The sequence below is a fragment of the Oratosquilla oratoria genome, chromosome 25 (assembly GCF_046742065.1).
Source record: "Oratosquilla oratoria isolate Oo_2021 chromosome 25, ASM4674206v1, whole genome shotgun sequence".
In the NCBI taxonomy this organism is placed as follows: Eukaryota; Metazoa; Arthropoda; class Malacostraca; order Stomatopoda; family Squillidae; genus Oratosquilla; species Oratosquilla oratoria.
In genome coordinates, this window is record NC_134801.1 from 25,707,050 (window position 1) to 25,728,377 (window position 21,328).

The 21,328-nt window shown below is 39.5% G+C and overlaps 2 protein-coding genes across 7 annotated transcripts in view; one reads left to right on the forward strand and one right to left on the reverse strand.

Moving 5' to 3' along the window:
- Window positions 1-21,328, reverse strand: part of LOC143038873 (uncharacterized) — a 113,702-nt gene that overhangs the window by 92,325 nt on the left and 49 nt on the right. For 3 of the 5 annotated variants that reach the window (XM_076208534.1, XM_076208533.1, XM_076208531.1), the window contains exons 1-4: window positions 21,002-21,328; window positions 20,291-20,371; window positions 11,752-11,824; window positions 11,552-11,641 (exon numbers count right to left, since the gene is read on the reverse strand). The exon at window positions 21,002-21,328 is cut by the window's right edge and continues 49 nt beyond it. Coding sequence is in view for 3 of the 5 variants with exons in the window: in XM_076208533.1 (XP_076064648.1) it covers window positions 11,552-11,598 (47 nt within the window). In the remaining 2 variants the exon portion in view is untranslated. The remainder of the gene's footprint in view (window positions 1-11,551; window positions 11,642-11,751; window positions 11,825-20,290; window positions 20,372-21,001) is intronic. The other 2 variants (XM_076208532.1, XM_076208535.1) reach the window with 2 other exon arrangements.
- The window catches only part of LOC143038874 (uridine 5'-monophosphate synthase-like), a gene marked incomplete at its 3' end in the record, with an annotated part of 45,222 nt that continues 42,504 nt past the window's right edge, over window positions 18,611-21,328 (forward strand). The window contains 1 exon segment of one of the 2 annotated variants that reach the window (XM_076208536.1): window positions 18,611-19,830. In XM_076208536.1, coding sequence (XP_076064651.1) covers window positions 19,684-19,830 — 147 coding nt within the window. 2 annotated transcript variants of the gene reach the window in all.

Here is a 21,328-nt window from a genome sequence, read left to right on the forward strand (position 1 = left end):
GAAAAGATATCCAGGTACTTGTACCTGTACCGTCAAGTGTACTTGGACCCAACCCTGGAGAGCGTTTCTGCCGTGTAATCCCACCGTCATGCCGACGTGGCACGCACGACGACGCATGCTGGTTGCCACGTGGTGCTGCATCTCTTGCAATCGCTGCTGTCCTTACAGAGGAGGCAGTGCACCATAGTTGGGCTGTGACACGAGCAATGCTTCAAGAGACAGCAATATATGATAACGCGGTAAGCTCAAGTCCCCTTCATCTCCTCGTGAAGACCTGATATACCGTATACACTAATACAGGTTGTTTACAAAATGTTCCAAGAATGAATTCAGGGGGCAATGGCTTACAATACGAGGCTGTCGACGCCCTCCTAATCTCACACGTCACGAGAAGAGGTATAACTGCGTGCACATCCACAAACCTCTAATACAACTTGTGACACCAATTTTTGGTAAGGTAGGACTGTTCGTATCAAATAATGTACACGATTCATGGTGCAACTGAACTGGTCCTACCACGGCTCTCTCTACTTTTTATTCCTTCCGTATCACTATTTGGTTGCTACTTTAGTGATTGTGTTCTGCCTAACGGTGCATGACTATTCGGCTTAAAACCTGCCAAATGTGGTTTGTCCATTGGGAAATAGGAGACTCGCCAATGCCAAAAATGACAAAGTATACAGACATATCATACGAAGACGGACACAAATATAATGAAATCAATAAATAGGCACATACTAATTACCCGGGATCTATTTCGGATTAATTAATCTAAAAAAATTTACTGCAAAATAAATGAACAAACGAATAAATATATGTAATAAACTAATAAAACATAATAGTAATAATAGTAACAATGACAACGATAAGACTGTTCGAAGGATGTTGCGAAATTTGTTTGCACAAATGCGTTGATCTGTTGAACACGTTAGGTAAAAATAACCAAACAACCCAGGCGATCAACGTAAATATATCTATGATAGTTTGGCAAGTGGAGGCAGACGTGACACTGCGATCATGCTCCAATTCTGTACATTGTACTGCAATTAGGTAAATATACAAATAACGTAATCCTAAGATTCTCAAAATATCAAAAAACAGTTTAATGAAATAGCCTGAAAAAAAAGGTACCACTCAGCACAGGAGTGGGTTTGGGACCTAACCTAACTGCAGCACAGCATTATCTAATACCCAAACGAGTAACAACTTCGACCTGTACTACATTCTATAGCATGTCCGGAAACTCTGCCCACACTATGCGGTTGATGAAATAATTTCCACCTAATTCACGGGCCAATCCGCGTCCTGGCAGCCATTTTTTTTTTTTATCTGTGATTCAGTGACTAAACATTTTCAATTCTGATGCCAGCGATTCCCGTTTATCCTGCCCTTGCGCTTTACAGCTTCAGCTGACACAAGGTAGCCTACAGTTGAAAGGCACGCCCCTCCGTAGCCAGGATTCAATTTTACCTCAAACCTATCTCCACTAACCCTAATGCTGCTTAATTAAAGGGGTTATCACACTGGGCTATCCCCACCCCCATCCTACTTCTAAGCTCCGATTTCATCCAGTACAGCCGACACCTCCTCGCGGACACGTTTAACTTGATCTTCAGCTCCAGCAACGATGGCCGACCTCTTTAGGACGACGGGCTCTGTTCGAGAACTAGTGACGCCGCAGCACTCTTGGCTATATCTTCACTGGAATAATAATAAGCTCATAGCCAAGTGCCCGTGTGGAGGCGGCAGTGGGTGGCTTGCAAGGAGAAACAGAGAGAGAGAGAAATGGAGTTACCAGCAGACTCATGCGAGAGAGCTTCCTCTGGAGTCTAGACTTACAGGGGTTCTCAACCCCCAGGGGGTTCGCGGGACGGTCCCAAGGGGTTCCTTAGATGACTATACTCGGTGCATCGAAAACTGGCCGTTAGGGCGGAGCACGGGGATACTCCCTGTGTTGCCACATATAATTATTTTATAATTTTATTTCATTTTAAATGTTCTAATTTTATAATGTTGCCACATATAATTATAATTTTTTGTCACACATCACCATTGAGGTAAAACTCAAAGCAATGTTTTCTATACAAAGGTTTCGTTTCCTCGAGTCGTGGACATGGCATATGAGCGAAAGAGAGCAACGTTGCCACTCCATCCCTTCTCTGGCCACGCCCCCACACTGCATTCAGAAATCATTGCATCCACACGCACGTTCTCGCCATGGATAAATATATATATATATATATATATATATATAGAGAGAGAGAGAGAGAGAGAGAGAGAGGGGGGGGGGCGGGCGATCCGTGGGAGCCGTGTTATCTGTGGAGATGTAGCAACACCGGGAAATTCCCTAACCCTGCCTTAGCGGCCAATTCTCGTTGCGTCTATAGCGAAAGATGCCTTAAACGTTTAAAATCTGCAGAGAGAACATTGTACTTTGTTTCTTATCTAGTGTTTAACTGATGAATAAAGTCGTAACAATTCAAATCATTTGGTATTCATTGTATATTTAATTAGTCTAAATATGTTACCATTCTATATTCTGTGTCAGGCTAATGGGGTGCACGGGTCGATGGTCTGAAGAGTCTTGGGGTACGTAGTAAACGGGAAAAGGGTTGAGAACCATCCATGGGTCGAGAGAAAAGCCAGGGCGGCTACATGTACTGGTTTACATCAGAAGTCAACTGATAAGTTGTTCTATTTTTATTTTCCTTATTCAAAATCCTTATTCTATTGCAGGTCATGCAAGAAATAAAATCGCTATGGATTGTCGTTTGGCTTCGATTTTTTTTTTTTTTTTTTTTCAGCGTATCAGATTCCTTCCCGCAAATTGTGAGCTGCTCATCCGCTCCAACAGTCGGCGGAAAAGTGCCGGAGATAGGCGGTAGCGCCCATTAATCGGAGGTTGAAGGGAGAGTCCAGTGTGATAACCTCTTTCCATAACTATTGTTGCTGCTGCCCGGCGACTTTCTTCAGCTGACGGGCCCCACAGGCATGCAGGCCAAGGGTTTCAATCCTTAACACCTGTATCAAGTCTGCAGATTGTAGGTGATTTCCATGCGATTCGTTTATTTTGTATCAATTTAGTACCTCGCTGATGATATTATAAGCCACCGCGGAAACAGCATACAATTCCAAATATGTGGGACTAAAGATCTCCACAACTAGCGGACGACAGATTTCCGAGGCAAAATACGGTGGGCCATTATTAAGCTCCGGTCACACGTGCGAGGGTTTCGCCTGTTGTCGACAACCTAACGCAAGCCAAAAGTGTCTTCGTGTACACAGAGCCTTTACGTGCCTAAGTGCCCCCCCCCCCCGGAGCCAAAGTTCTCAGTGACGCCCCCCCTCCCCATCACCACTTCCCATTTCCACCATCCTTTACAGCCTCTTTTAGCGATTCACTTACGAAATATACGGATTCTAAAACCTGTAATGTTACTGTTGCAGAAAGTAAAAGGGAAAAATGTTTCATATTCTGTTGATTCTGACGCAAAATTCGTATATTACGGTAAAATATTCAGGATTCCTTTGACCTTTTTTTATTATAATTATTCTGTCAGCCTTGTGGGCAGCATGTCCAGACTAGAATTGCCCCCCCCCCCATGTGGGCCCTGCGTGTACACAACTCAAAAAGCTATTCGGTAGCACATTCTAAGAATCTAGTAGACTGATAAGGTAACGGCAAACACATTCTCAGGTTTCACTTCTGCAGCATACGACATTGCATCCTGTACCCTGACCACACATTTCATATGTTAATAGTGTCAGACCCGGCGGCTGGGTGCCTAAGGGACCCCAGGATATTATGGATGCAACTAAGGTTTCTTATATACATAAATCAAGAGATTTTCCCCCCTTATAAGGGAGGTAGCCAAGTCAAAGGCACATACCTACTCCCACCCATTCAACTCCGCTCCACCACCCTTTCCTCCCTCTCATCTTAGCTCCTTGTGGATGACGGGTCATTCCTGTATCCCACTGCCCTGGGTCAGAGGCAATGTAGCACGACACAGGGTCTCTACAGTAAGGCTGCTCCACTTAATTGGCAACCCTCCCCCCCCTTCTCCATCCCCTCATGCAGTACTAGATGGAAAGAAATCCCTTCGGGCTGCTGCGTCAAAATATAATTCACGCATAAACACCCCCCCTAACCCTCGCCCCTTCCTATCCTTGCGTAACAGTGACATCTACACTTATTCCTATCTCAACACATTTCCCTCTTTCTCAACGACCCCTTCACCTTATCCATCTGGGGTATTGGATACATGTTATTGTGCGAAATAAACTGTGCAGTAGCATACAATCGATACTTTAGGGACTATACGAGGTGCCCCTACGGACCAGAACCACACATAATTTTGTCTATATTGAAAGAAATTTCTAAGCAGAGGAATTGTGCTACTTTATTGTAACGAGATCGTCTCTCCGTTATACTGTCCCAACCCACTCTTAATACTGTCTTGTACCAATTCATTGAGTATACGATTATATCTATATTTCTTTCTTGGCCTCTCCCCTGTTGTAGGAAAAAGAATACTGCCCCTAAGTATCTCCACTCGCATCGTAAAGGCTGCTAAAACGGGATGGAATGTGGGACTAGGCCTACTGCTCTCTGTAACCCTATGGATACATTCCTATGATATGTCAAGTTTTACATAGCTAGAGCCACTATTTTATTCATTCATAAAGTTGTGTACGTGGATTACCCTTTTCTTCTTGTCTTTTCTCTAGTTTTTCCCTAATCAGTACCTTTTTTATTGTAGGCACTGGAAATAATGGGGTATTGGCGGAATCGTTTACAAAAGTTGACAAAGTTAAAAGAAAACGTCATCCCTTTCTATGACCACAGATAACCGAGGGCGGTCGTACAAATACACACACACACACGCAAAGTATACACTTTGGGTGCTCCTGCAGAGTTGCTGTGTCTGATAGGGAACGTCACTGGAAAGCTGGCGCAGCCTGGGAATCGAACCCAGGACCTCCCTCCCTCCCGCTGTCCGGGCAGACGTGTAAACCGACTACACCACGGTCGCCTCCAGTGATGACCACCCGCACATCTCCCTTCTATGGGCCCCGCCAGTCCAGGAATGTGCATCGCTGCGGGGATCCTGCTCACTGCGCCATGTGTGATGGGGAGTGTCAATGAAAAGCTGGCATCTCCCAGGAATCGAGCTCAGTGCCAGCACCTCAGCTATCCAGTATATTGAGGTGGGGACCCCCTAACGCTTGCTGCCCCGGGGCGCCGCAATGGCTCTTGACGGCTCTGAGTAGTGTTAATTGTATATATTCGAAGATATTGAGTTACGGATCCAGGTTTATCTTACCAGTCTATTAATCCAATAAAAAATAGATACCTAGCCTATGTACAGCGAGATGTGGTTTGTTGGGAAACATACGCCAAATTAATAGATATTACACATGAAATATACATACTGTTAGAACGTAGGGGATGTGGGCCTGGTTGAAGGAAAAATCTGGAAAGTTGGGCGCCTAAGAATAAATGCTTGGTTCTGGCCGCGAGAGGAGCGGGTGGGGGGGGGGGAGACGGCGATACTCATCCGGTGACCCTCCGAGGTGGTCTGTCCTCGACGGGTGAATTTCCGGTGGGTGATACACGGCCTGGTTCTAGACGGGTAGTGCCGGAGGTAGAGGGAGATTGCTTCCTCAGTTCCCGAGGTCATCTGTCAGACGACGGCAGAGTTGATGTTCACAGTGGTGTTCCGAAGCAGTATGTAGGTTGATACACGACCTGGGTCCTCAACGGGTAGTGCGGGTGGCGAGATGCTCGTCGAGGCGCTCCCAAGGCCATCAGTGTCACGGAATGGGAGATGTCGGGAGATTGCTCCCTCGGTTCCCGAGGCCGTCTATCCACAATGAACTCCCGGTGACCCTTATATTCACAGGGATCATGTTATGGCCCTCGCGTTAACTGTCACTTGGGAGACCCTCAGCCCAGCTGAGGGCTGCTGGTGCTCCAGAAGACTCGTTTTGTCCGACCCGTCGCGGTGAGTCGGACCCCAGGGGCCCGTTTTGTCCAAACCGATGCGGCCGGGATACGACCTCAAGACAGCCAGTGACTGTAAGGTGTTCGGCCCCTGGGGACCTTCGGAGGAGCCAGCGTGTCGATGCTGATGGCTACGCGTCGCCAGCGAGTGCAACTGCCTCACACATACATATACCAACCTGCACTTTCTCCCTTACGAGGAAGGTGCCCAGCCTTCACTCATCCACTACTTGGTTTTTCAACAAATGAGGACTGTGACTCATTACACATTACAATCAGACCTGGACACAATCTGGAAATGGACTCAAAAGTGGGAGGTGAACTTTAATATCAAGAAGTGTAGCATACTGGAGTTTGGTCAAAAGCAAAAACAGAATTTCAAAAAAAGAGCACTCGGAAAGGGACCTTGGAGTGATAATCAGCAATGACATGACACTGGACAGATATATAAACAAAATAGTAGGTGAAACATACAACATACTAAGGTCAATGAAAGTGGCATTTGAATACTTGGATCAAGAAATGATCAAAAAAATATTAGTCACATTGATTAGACCAAAACTGGAATATGCAGCAACACTATGGACACCCAGTACTAAAAAGAATATAAGGAAACTAGAAAGAATACAGAGAGCAACAACAAAGTTGGCATCAGCTCTTTCCAAATTAACATACAAAGATTATCAAAGATGGAACTACCAACACTAGAGCAAAGAAGAGAGAGGTAATCTACTGACTATATATAGAATCATGAAAGGAATGGAAATCCTTGACAGAAATTATTTACTAAAAAATGACAATGGAAAAACAAGAGGTCATGAAAAGAAACTCAAAAAGGACAACTATAAAAGAGATAGGAAAAAGAATAGCTTCCCACACAGAATGCTGGATATATGGAATAACTTAGATGAAAAAAACAGTGTGTGCAAATACTATTCACGATTTTAAGAATAAACTTGATGCTGAAAGATACAAAGACGGGTCACCACGAGCATAGCTCCCTTCCCATATAATACAACTAGGTAACAAAAATTGTCGGGGAGACTTACAATTTGCTAAGATCAATAAAAGTGGCGTTTACATACTTGGACGAAGACATGATGAAAAAAATATTGGTTACATTGATAAGGCCTAGATTAGAGTATGCAGCGACATTGTGGTCCCCCAGTACCAAAAAGAATATAAAGAAAATAGAAAGAATCCAAAGAGCAGCTACAAAAATGGCACCTGCACTTGCAAACCTATCATACGAAGAGAGATTGGCTAAACTGGAGTTACCGACACTGGAGCAAAGAAGAGAGAGAGGTGACCTATTGACCATCTACAGAATCATGAAAGGCACAGAGGTACTCGATAGTGAGAACTTACTTAACTGGGACAAAAGAAACACAAGAGGACATGGAAAGAAAATAAAAAAACATAGCTATAGAAGAGAACTGAAGAAAAACAGTTTTCCTCATAGAGTTTTGGACACTTGGAACAAACTGGACAATGAAATAGTATGCGCAAAAACCATTCATGAGTTTAAAAACAAACTAGACACTGCAAGATACAAAGGCGGGACAACACGAGCATAGCTCCCCTTCCCGCAAAATACAACTAGGTAAATACACACACACACACCTGGATGAAGAAATGGTGAGGAAAATCCTAATCACCCTGATAAGACCAAGATTGGAATATGCAGCAACGATATGGTCACCAAGTACAAAAAAATGTATAAAAAAACTTGAAAGAATACAAAGAGCAATTACAAAATTGGCACCAACACTCTCAAAACTATCATATGAAGAGAGACTACAAAAACTTAAACTACAGACACTAGAGCAAAGAAGAGAGAGAGGAGATTTGATAGCTATTTACAGAATCATGAAAGGCATAGAAATTACTGATAGAGAGAATCTGATAAAATGGGATGACAGAAATACAAGAGGACACGGAAAGAAAATAAAAAAAGACAGCTATAGAAGAGATTTGAAAAAGAACAGCTTTCCTCACAGAGCAATAGACAGTTGGAACAAGTTAGATGAGAAAGTGGTGTGTGCAAAAACAATACATGAATTTAAAAATAGTTTAGATAAAATGAGATATGAAGACGGGACCCCACGAGCATAGCTCCCTTCCCATATAATACAACTAGGTTAATACACAGAAGTGAGATGGCTATACCACGAGTGGGTGTTTTCATGGTTTTATGAACTAAGGGAGGAGTTTCTTATATTTTTGACATCAGAAGAGTCTGAGCTGACTGAACTGCTCAGTACTGCAATGGTGCAATGAAGTTGGATTCCTGGCTGATATATTCCAATCCTTGAACACTTTTAATAAGAATATGCAAGGGAAGAATGAAAATATCCTGACATGTACTGACAAAGTTAGCTATTTTAAGGAAAAACTGACATTGTAGGGAGCAAAAAGAAAGAAAAAAATTAAAAAGTTTGTACTTACAAAAAAATTGCAGACTGGACAAAAATCTTGTCAGTTTAATCCTACAAAGTTTGTCATTACTAAGTAAAAAAAATTGAAAAGTATTTCCTATCACTTAATGTAGCTTCCTTGGACTGGGTGAGAGATCCATTTGTGTTGAGTGTCTGTAAGTCAGCAGTATTAACTGTTGCCGACAGAGGACTGAAACTGAAGCACCTATCAACAGATATGACTTCATTCTAGTTGTCCCTCCAAGAGGAATACTCCATCATTACAAAAATGGCAACTGAAGTACTTCTTCCCTTTTCAACAACATATCTGCGTGAGGCTCGCTTCTCTGCTATGACCACAATGAAAAGCAAGACCAGATCATGGCTTCTGACACTGGAGGAGGACCTAGCAAATATGTTCCAGTTTGGTGGAATGACCAAATACACAGACTCCTGAGGAATACAACCATATGGTTGAAGGCATTAAAAAAAAATAACCAACAAGACTTTTTCAGGTACAAAAGAGCTATAACAGAAGAAAGAATACAAATATGCTCAGCCTTAGGGAGATATAAAAGTAATATTACCGACAAAATTAAAAATGATCCCAAAGCATACTATAGATACTTTAATTAAAAGTAAAATAATAATAAAGTATAGGAGTGGTCCACTGATCAAGCCTAACAATCAAAAAATGATAGTAGATACATGAGACATGACAGAAATGCTCAACAATTACTTTAACACAGTATTTATAAAAAACTAGAGCCTTTACATGCCTAAGTGCCACCCTGGGGCAAAGTTCTCTGTGATGCCCCCACCCTCCACCCCATCACCACTTCTCACCTCTGCCAAAACTGCAAATCAACTGAGTATGGGTAGGAAAGAAAGAAAAGAAAAAAAGAAAGAAATAAAATCAGCATGGGTAGGAAAGAAACAAAAGAAAAAAAAAGAAAAGAAAAAACTGAGTCAAACTTAACTAAACTTTCATGTAAACATTTTAGCTATTGGCTTGTGAAATAATTTAACCGATTTAAAATTCTGTATTCAATGTCCCTATTGCAGAAAGGATAGGGGGGGGAATACTTCATATTTTGTCAATTCTAACATAAAAATTGTCAATTACAGTAAAATATTCAGGGCTCTTTGGCCTCTTTTTATTTATCATTATCTTGTTAGCCTTGTGGGCGGCAAGTCCAGGCTAGAATTGCTGGCCCCTGCCATATGCAACCCTCCCATGTGAAGGCTCTGTAGAAGATCCAGATCCAGTACAGGTACACAGTGAAACAAATTACCTGACAGTAGACATCTCAATTTGAGAAAATAACAGAAAAATTAAAGAAATTAAAGCCAGAAAAATCACCAGGAAATGACAGTACATATCCAGTTGTTCTGAGAAAGCTAAGAGGTACAGTAACTACACCCACCCCAACAAAAGGTATTCAACAAGACCTTAGACAATGGAGATGTTCCACTGTGAGGAAAGACTGAAGGTACTGCATCTGCCAATCTTGAAGATCAAAGAGAAGGAGGCGACATGATTACAGTGTTCACGTCACTAAAGGGGATAGATTGCATTGATAGAAGAGATCTAATGATTAAAGATAGGAGGGCTTTCAGAGGTCATGGAGGTAAATTAAGAAAGACTACATGTCAAACGGATGAGAAGAAATACAATTTTCCATATAGATGTGTAAATATGTGGAATAGCTTAGGTTATATAGCCCAAGCTCGTACATGAGTTCAAATCTAAATACAATAATTGGAAATCAAAGATATACATTAAGATGGAACCATACATGAATTTGGGTCTAGGTATCTTAGAAAATTTGAGAATAGGAGACGGGCCTCAACAAGTGTTCCTCCCTTTCTGTATACTACATTTAGGTAAATACAAGACTGGAGAACTGCTAATGTGACACCAATTTTTAAAGGAATCGAGGGCCTTGTAAGCAAGCAATAGTATTGCATCCACATCAAGACATGCCAGTCTTTTTTTATTAGTCCCAGCATTGAACTGGCCTTTGCTACCTGTCAGGCTTGAGATCACTAGTAATGACAACTCCCAGATCTTTTTCCTCTTGCAATTCCTACGGTACTTTCCGTCCCAAACAGTACTTACATCCAGTTTTTTTTTTCCTCCAATATGCATAACTTTACATTTCTCATTAAACTGAAGCAACACTTTTGGCTCCATTCCTTCAATTCTTGTTGTAGGGTCATGCCATCTTCTCCAGTTCTTATCCAATAATAATGTTTTTCATCAGCATCAGTTTTCTATTTGACTGGACATTATCTCACATGTCGTTTATGAATATTACGAATAGTCAATAGTACCGGACCTGATACACCCCTGTGAGACGCCAGTCCACGCTTACAGGCATTCCAAGGAGGTTCCCCTGACACATACTCTTTGCTGTCTATAATCTATTTCCAAGAAAACCCTCTATCCACCTATATATTTCTCCTCTCGCTCCTAGATCTTCCAATTCAGCCAAAAGTCTGCTGTGGGGGAGAGTATTAAATGCCTTTCGGCAATCAAGATAAATAACAACTGCATTATATTATAGCCATCATCCACCACATTTTCTCTTCCAGATATTCTAGCAATTGGGTCAGGGCCATGCTATAAACCCGTGTTGGTAATTCATTAGCATGTGATTTTTTTTACCTAGGTGCTCTACTTGCCTTCATTTTCTAACCGATCGGTCTTCACCCTGCACAAAATCCGAATATGCGATACGTCCATAAGCAATTTCACGAAGTGGATGTGTAAAAAATAACGCCCAAGATAACGAAACTCGCGATTTTAGTATTCATTTTTTTGACCGGCTGACACCTTTTCAAAGTTGGATAATGTATAGTTTCTTTCTTTCTAATGCCGTTCTTATTCAGGGAAGGTGGAAATTTCCTTCTCACACATGGTATCCCTATGCTAGGTATTATATAATTATTATATTATTCTGTTTATCTTTTTTCAGATGTTATGTAATAGTACAGAATAAGCTAAACAATGTCTGAAATATATAGATAGTATTATTGTTACAGCTCATAGTTCACAAGGGGGCAAATGATGCACACTTTTCTCTTTTGACATCCGTGAGAATTTCCATCCTGTTAGACTTACGTTACATGTTGAGAGACGACGTTTCTCGATGATGATCTAGAATACATCCAGCACGTTTACTGTTGACCCCAGTAACCTGGGATATCACACCTACAAATGAAAACATTATTTAATAAGTTACATTAGGCTTCACAATAAATAAAATCTAACGAACATTTATACTCTCACATTTTAGTTGATCCAACAGAAGGAAGACTTACTGCATGAAATCCAATCCGATCTAAATTCACCAGCGTGGGACCCAACAACAAGCAGCGGTGTCATTAGTCTCTTCTACAAAAGCAAAAAATATTTCACATAAATAATGTACGAAAGTACTGATTGACTGGATAAATTAAAATAAAACATGAACAGAGAAATAAGAATAATGCTTAAATAATACTGTATTTGACTCTACAATATATATATATATATATACATACATATATATATATATATATATATATATATATATATATGTGTATATATATATATATAAATATATATATATATATATATATATATATATATATATATAATTACCATTTTGTTTTAATCAGTAATTATTTTTTCACATAAATCATATATATGTTGCATTCATCATGCTACATTCCAACAATAAATTTGTAAGATCAAAGTTGTTGTTTTTTATTATTATTATTATTTATTCGGCGTAAGAGGCTTTACACATATCAGTGCGTGGCCGGAGGCTCTTTGAGCTAAGCGAAGGCCAACAGTGTTTCCCTCGACCCTTCCAAATGGTGATATCTTATTATTGTTATTATTACTGATTTCTTGTAGGCTACACGTAATTTTATCTATGATCAAGAATTGAAAATTAGGAACGATTACAATTAACTGTATGGCAAGCCTAGATAATGTCAAGGCGTAAAAAAATAAAAACAAAAAATAAAAGAAACCGAAAGAAATGTCAAGAAATCGAAACAAACAAGCTAATAAAGCTGAGAAGGAGTCCCACATCTCCAGAGGAGGGTGACAACAAAATTCCAGCCGTAGTATCAAGAATATGAGTTGGACTGTAGCTCAGCTATACCATGTTACATTGCAAAAAAAAAAAAAAAAAAAAAAATGGTGCGCCCCTTCCCTTGATGCTCTTTTGGTGACGTTGTCTCAACCGCCGACGCCGGCTACACCGGAGATGTCTGCTTCCCTGGCCGGTCCAACTCCAATTTTTGTCTTATCAAAGTGATTAGTATTTTCTTCACCATTTCTTCGTTTAGGTGTGTAAATGCAGCTTTGATTGATCTTATTGAATTATAAGTGTCTCGATTTTTTTTTCATATGTTTCGCAGGGGACATGTTATTCATAATAATGACTCCCAGGTCCTTCTCTTTTTCCACTTTTTTAATTTCTTCCTCTCTCAATGTATATGATCCCATTATTCTTTTTTTGCGTCTTCCAAATTCCATAATACTACACTTCTTAATGTTGAATTCCATCTTCCACTTCCTACTCCATTCCCATACTTTATTGAGATCACTCTGCAGCGACTCACAATCTTCTTCGGTGTTCACTTTTTTCAACATTTTTGCATCGTCTGCGAAGAAGCTCATATAACTTTCAATTCCTTCATCCATATCATTAATATATATATATATATATATATATATATATATATATATATATATATATATATATATATATATATATATATATATAGCAGACATTATTGGGGCCAAAACTGTTCCTTGCGGAACTCCACTAATCACCTCATTCCAATTGGAATGTTTGTCTCTTATCACCACTCTCATTTTCCTTTCATGCAAGAAGTCTTCCATCCACTTAAATAGTTTGCCCTGTATCCCTCCTACACTTTCTAATTTCTTTAGCAATTTCTTATGTGGCACCTCATCAAAAGATTTTTTCAGGTCTAGAAAGGCACAATCAGCCATCTCTTTCTTGTATTATATCTATTAGTCTTGAATAGAAACACATCAAGTTTGTTACACATGATCTTCCTTGTCTAAATCCAAATTGCCTCAGAATCAGTACATTTTTTTAATGCTTTACCCATCTAATTTTGATAATTCTTTCACAAATTTTAGCTACCGTACTTGTAAGAGAGTCCGGTCTATATTTTGTAGGATCTTCTTTGTTTCCCCCTTTATATATTGGTACTATATTTGCTCTTTCCCAATCATCTGGAAATTTCCCTTACTTAAATGAACTGCTTATTAGACTAGGCATTTTGTCTGTTAGTTCATTCCTCCATTCTCTCAATATCCAGTTTGCCATTTCATCTGGACCATGCGATTTTCTAAGATCGAGATTACTCAAGTAGTTTATTATTTCATTCTTTGTTATTTCTATCTCTTTCATAGGGGGGATTTTCCCCTCCCACTCGACATCTCTAAGTTGTATGTTCTCTCTCGTAAACACTGATTTAAAATGATTGTTCATAATTTCTGCCATTTCTATTCCTCTGTGTATGCTATTCCTCCCTATAGTTTCACTAATTCTTGTTTGTTTTTCAGTTTGTTGTTTACAAATCTATAAAATAGTTTTGGTTGATCTTTACATTTTTCTATGACATCCTTTTCATGTTTTCTCTTTTCTTATCTACGCACTTGTACATATTCATTTCTATAACCAGTAGACATTTTCCATTTTTCGCTTTTTTTTTCCTCCATTTTATCCAAGCTTTATCCCTTTTATCTTGTAACTCGCTACATATTTTGTTGCACTACCATTCTACATATAATTTTTCTTGATTTTGTCTTGGAACATACTTTTTCACTCCTTCTTTATAATTTTTGTCAAGATTTTCAATTTCTCTTCTCTTGTTGTTTCCTCTTTGTAGATCCTTTCCCAGTCTGCTTTTTTGAGAAAAAAATAATTGTATCAAAAATTGTTTTTCCATACACCACTCTTCCCTTTCTATATTGTTTATTTTCCCATGTATTTTTCTTCGTTTCGCCCTAGTTCAACTAATATGTGGTCACATTTACTTAGTGGTGTCTTATATTCAATCTTGTCCACTATTTCAGGTTCTGATGTGATTATTAGGTCTAGTTTCGACGGCTCTTCCTCATTTCTATACCCAGTATTCTCTTGTATCCATTGTGTCATTGTATGTTCTATAATCATATCAAGTAGTACATTTCCCCATAGGTCGTCTCCACCCTTCACTGTCATATATTCCCATCAGATTTCTTTACAATTAAAGTCACCCATTATAACTATTCTTCCTCCATCTTCCATTATCTTATTTAGTGTTATCCTTGTGTCTCCTAACATATTCTTGTTTTCTCTCTCGTCCCACGAAGACATTTTAGGAAGCACATAATTTACTACAAATTTCCTGTTATTCTTGTCCTTGTCCTATATATCCATCATAATCATTTCCACTCTATTCTTTCCATATGTAACATTCCTCACGTTTATATCCTTTTAAGTCAGGAACATAACTCTACCACCTTGTTTTACTTCTCTGTTTCTAATCCAATAATTATATACACCATGTCCTACACTGTTAGGTGGTAATAGACCTTTCAATTCCCATTATGTCCAGTTCTTTTTCCTTCAGGTAATCATTCAGTTCATCCAAGCCGGTTATTAATCCATCTGTATTTGTGAAGGACACTTTTAATTTCCTGTTACCTCCATCCTGTTTTCTGTTTCCCTTCCGTTTTCTCTCCTATGAACCATTTCCTCACTTTCATATCCACTACTCTCCAATAGAATTTCTCTTTGTCTGACTCTGTTCTGTTTTCGTTTTTTTTTCTTTAGCTATGATTTTTGTTGTTTTTTCTTCCTCTCTTTCCTCTTTATTAATCTCTTTTTATCCATACCTGTTTGTAATGATCACTTTCTGCTAGTTTCCCGGTGTTTGATGAGACATTCTCTGTTGTCGTTTGTGACCTGAATTTAACCTTAATTAGTCTGGTCTTGTCTATACTGCATTTCCCTAGTCTATATATTTCTTAAATTTCTTTCCCTATTTCCTGTTCACCTTGAAATATTCTAAAACCTTGTTTACCTTTTCTTTCTCATCTCTTACTCTTGTAGTCCTATTTGGATTGTGCTTCTCTTCCATTTCTAATTTAATTATACATTTCTTTTTATCTGCAAAGTCTCTTACAAGTCTCCTTCTCTCTCATCACTTTAATAACTGTGTCCTTAGTGTGTTCCTTCATCTGTTGTTTCACTATGTCTCTAAATTCAATTTTATTATCCTCTTGAACTTTTCTCCAACCCTTTACCTCTTATGCTATGGACTCCTTATTCTCTTTATTATTCCTCTTTAATTCCTCATTCTCATATTTTACTTCTTTTAACTGTCTTTTTGATCCTTCTATTTCTTGATTTAGGTTTTTGTTCTCCTTCTTTAGTTCTTCCAATTTATCGACTCACTGTGTAATTAGCGCGAGTTGGCTAAACTTAACCTCCCATGATCCGTTCATTTTTGTTACTTTTTTCCTCTAGACTTGCTAATCGGGGGAGGTTGTCGTCTCCTCCCTCGTTAAATCCATAGAAATAATCTCAATTTTCTATTGAGTTGTTCTTACCAATATTTCTATTTTACGGGAAGGGGAGCTACGCTCGTGATGTTCCGCCCTTGTATCTCGCAGTGTCTTGTTTGCTCTTAAACTCATGAATGTTTTTTGCGCACACTATCTTTTCGTTCAGTTTGTTCCAAGTGGCCACCACTCTATGTGGAAAACTTTTTCTTCAGATCTCTTCTATAACTATGTTTTTTTTTTTCATGTCCTCTTGTGTTTCTCTTGTTCCAGTTTAACAAGTCCTCTCTATAGAGTGCTTCTGTGCCCTTCATGATTCTGTAGATGGTCAGTAGGTTGCCTCTCTCTTTCCTTTGCTCCAGAGTCGGTAACTCCAGTTTAGCCAATCTCTCCTCATATGACAACTTTGCAAGTGCAGGGGCCATTTTTGTGGCTGCTCTCTGGATTCTTTCTATTTTCTTTATATTCAATTTGGTATTGGGTGACCACGATGTCGCCGTATACTCTAGGCCTTATCAGTGTGAACAATGTTTTTTTTTTTTTTAATTTCTTCGTCTAAATATGTAAATGCCACTTTTACTGATCTTAGCAAATTATAGGATTCTCCGACAATTTTGTTTATCTGTTTATCATAAGACAAGTCGTTTGAGATAATTACACCCAATTTTTTTTCGGATCTCTCCTTTACCTCCTTAGTTCCAATTTTATATTGTCCTGATATTCTATTTTTACTTTTTTCCAAACTCCATTATGCTACACTTTTTGATATTGAAGTCCACTTCCCATTTCTGACTCCAGTTCCATACCCTATTCAGGTCGTCCTGTAGTGATTCGCAATCCTTTTCAGTTTTTACTTTCCTTAACAGTTTAGCGTCGTCTGCAAAGAAGCTCATGTAACATTGCATATCATCTGTCATTCAAATAAATAGCAAACATTATTGGAGCCAATACAGATCCTTGCGGAACTCCACTGATCATCTCTTTCCAACCTCAATATTTTTCTCTGAGCACTACTCTCATCTACCAATCAGGAAGTCCTCCATCCATTTTAGTTGGTTCCCTTGTATTCCTCCTATATGTTCCAGTTTTTAAAATAATTTTTTGTTATGTGGTACTTTGTCAAAAGCTTTTTGTAAGTCCAGGAAGGCACAATCAGCCCATCCATTCCTTTTTTTGCACTATGTCTATTAATCTTGAGTAAAAACATATTAAGTTCGTGTGCATGTGTATGTAGTATATAATTCAATATGACTTAAGGAAATTATCTTGCCGCGCTACTTCAACATTAGACCGCACGACCAAGCGGCTAGAATCAGACAGTCTGCCCTTGAACTCCAGGAAGATCTTAGTCGAGGAAAAACTGCAAGAAAAAAAAAATCGTTTGGTCGATTACCTGTCAGGAGGTTGATACTCAAACCCTGTTATGGACCAATACTAATGCCGCTGTCAAGACCAAAAAAGCTGCTGAACGAGGGCCCCCAGCGTACCTTAGGACTCCACACCGAGGCCACCACATGGAGGATGACTAGGAACTTCGCCAGCCTTAACGGCGGACCCATGGGGATCCCCCACCCGATGGAAGGATATGTGAACCTGACCGACCGCAGCCCTACTACACCTGGCGAGGAAGAACTGTTGGGGCTCTGCGTGAACTGCCCCATCATGGCCACCCCCCCCTCCCCCTCCCCCTGGTGAAGTGCATGGAGATCGAGGTCCTCCTCGACCAAATTCACCGAATAACGGACAATGGAAAAGCTTCCGTCTCTCCAGAATTACAGCCCCTACTGATCACTGAATCTTTCAGCTCCAGAAGAACCTTCCATATCCGGCTCCTGAAACCCCGGACACTACCAAGCCGCCAAGAACCTAACGTAACAACCTTGACTCAACCATCAGGAGGGCAGACAAAGCCGCACTGTTCATCCTCATCCCCTCCGAGCAGTGATTCCCCAAACTGGACTCCATCCAATGTGAATCCAACAAGTTCCAGCGGATCACCCATGACCACATCCTCCCCATCATCAGGAAGGTCAATAAGATCACTGAAGCTGTCAGCGCCCGGCGAGATGACTTGCCTCTTCAGAAGATCGTTGATGACTTCCCCCGGATACATGCATGGTAGCGTCAAAACACAAAATGACAACCTTGCAACCTATCACTTCCCAAATTCCCACCCCTACTTATCACCTAGGCAGTGATGATCATGCACCCAATTGATGATTAATTCATAAAATTTCAGCCATGTCCAGAATAACAGAGTAGTTTGAAATTTCCCTTAAGACATTATAACACTGGGCTATTTATACTCCGACTGTTGGAGCAGATTTGCAACGCGCAGATTTCGGGCTGCAAATCTCTATTCCATGTATTTTGTCCAGAAAAAAAGAAAGAAAAAAGAAAAGAGTGCCATAGCGATTTTACGGGGGGAAATTCCTGGGTGTGGGCGGTACCGCCGATTAATCGGAGGTTGGAGAAAAAATAGTCCGGTGTGATAACCCCTTTAATTAGATTACTTAGTCGTTATTATTTTTTCATGAAGACTAATACCACGATAACCTCACCACACTTATGCACACTGCACATATTACCATAATTTTCTATTTTTCCTAAACATAATTTTATAAACTTTATTTACCGGTATTTTCCTTATTCAGCCTCATTACAGATCTCAACAAAGGTCCTGAGAGTTTTTGCTTACATATTTTTTTTTCGTGACTTCGTATCCGCTCGGACTTCAACCTTGCAGGTGATTCGGAACAATTCATACATGAACAGAGGGTGGTCCACGAATATGCCACTGCAGTGACGAAACCCGGAGGGAGTCGACATATACAGCGATGTCAAAGAACACCCTTCCTTTCTTCCTTACCTTTGCACCGCGGGCAGGATTCGAACAGATGCCAACGGTCATGTTAATTTTAATTTTTACTTTCGTCACTGGTCCTCTTGTTATTGATGGGTTTCGTATTTCATTGAACCTTGTGTATTGCCACATTAACCCGTTAGATCTCAGTCTTCACTGTGGAATAAAGTCATATGGCAGAACAAAATCTCAGGTGACATTAAACTTGTGGGATCAATCGAGACTGGTCGGTTGTTTTTAACCCGTTACATCTCAATGGTTAGATTAAAATGACGTTGGTATAAAATAATTTTACAAGTAATACAAATTAAATAATCAACAAATGTAAAGAATATAAACTCAGCCACAGGTAAGAACACAATAATATTCTGAGGGTACCAAAAATACGGGCCTGATCTTCGAGCACCCTTAACTGAACTAAATCATTTGGTTTCGGTCAGAACTTAATATTGAAAGAGAACACGAGGTTAATGTTACACCAATTGGTCTTCGACATGTAATGTGCACTGACAAGCCTCAACGAGTTCTCGCTTACTTGCTGTACTACTTTCAATTTTCAGGTTGAACCATGCTTGGTAGATAAACAAAATTTGAATAACCGTATGGCAATAATTCTATATATATATGTACATAATATGAATTTTTGTTGGTATGAATATATATTGTACGAAGAGCTTCTATATCACAGCATCTGGCAACTCTTGAATAGGTCGCACGCCAAATAAACGAACTGAATGCTGATGTTAGGATAGTCTGGAGGAGTGTGGGTTGCTGACTGAGTAGCGCTTGTAGTACCCCTCGTGCAATCATGGCTGATAACCCTGCCCTTGAACAGTGCTTGATTGATTTGCACAAGATCGGTGTAATTAAATTTGGAGACTTCACTCTAAAAAGTGGTATGCAATCTCCTGTCTACTTTGATCTTCGCATAATTGTTTCATTTCCGAAGATTTTGGTAAGTAGTATGAAGGCTGTTTGTTAATTATTAGGCCTATACACTCGTTTTCTGAAATCAGGCGGGTTATATAATTTAGGTCGTGAGTTATTTGGCATTTACATTTCACCAAATGAGATAAAAACAGGAATACGGCAATGAAATGAAAATCTGTAGGTATTATTTCCTCGCCTTAAGTTGAGTACCAGATCAATAGATTGCTCGTACTCCTCGTCTTACAATTTGACGAATTTTCATCACAAGTTATGTAAATATGTGCAACTTGTTACCTGGCATTTCTTGTAATCGACACATTTAAGTGAATTTGGAACCCCATATTGGAGGTTTACTGTGATTATGTTCCCTAACTCTTTCTCGCTGGCATATACTTGTGCTACACATTGTGCATCTTCTAATCAGTTTCTTAGCTTATCAGTTATGATGGCAAATATTTAGGCTGGCGCCCAAGCAGTGTCACCACCTGCCGTCCAATGCATGCATGGGGAGGCTCAATAGGTGAGATAACCAGGTGAAGTAGGGGTGCATTATGATCCTTGGTAGTCTGAAAATAAGCACAAAGTTTAGTTAAATAAAGTATATTAGAATAAATAGGGAGAAGAATATAGACTATAATGCTTTCATTTTACCCACTTAATCACTCCTGATTGAGCTGTTTTACCGTCCGGTGATTATATTAATATATAAAGACTATTTTCACCGTATGGCGAATATTAGAAATTGAGTGTCAGACTTGGTTGGGAATGTCGTCTTCCGTTTTGATTGTACTTGTTACTTTTCTTGACACGACCTTGCAGATCAGAAATATATTAGTGGCTTATTTCAGGATGAATTTCAGATGTACTTGCAGATGATGATATCGCCATCGTCATGCCGGCTTTTGGCGGAAATATCGCCAGAAACAAACTACTTCTCGTCTTTTCGCCAATAATAAGGGCCGGTGGTCATATTTCCATGGTTAAATATAATGCAATGTTTTAAAATTAGCATAACCTAACCTATTTTGTTAAGGATAATCTAATCTAAACAGGAAAAGATATTCTAAATTTTCTTCCTAAAACGTCGTATTTCTTCCACAAAGCAAGTTTCAGTGACCAATCGTCGGAAATGAAAACATTGCTTAATATTTAGAGTAATAAAACAAGTGCCATTTGTTAGGAGAAGGGCTAATTACCTTGAATTTGACCTAAACTAGGACGTGTCACTGTGGAGAAGGGTCGTCCATGTTCCTCACTCGTTATGTCTTCGTTGAAAAACTGAGCGGGTAGCTGAAAGTACGATGGAAAGGATAATCTCAACACGTATTCGGAACCAATGCAATGTACACGAACCTATTCTAATATGACGTAAACTTCTTTGATACTGAAAAAATATGGACAATTACGTCAAAATATCACTAGAAATACAAGTACGTCAAAATATCGCAGAGAAAAAGTGGACGTCTCCATTATAATGGGAAAAGATCCGAAGTAGCTGAAGTATGAAAGAAAGCATGAAAGGG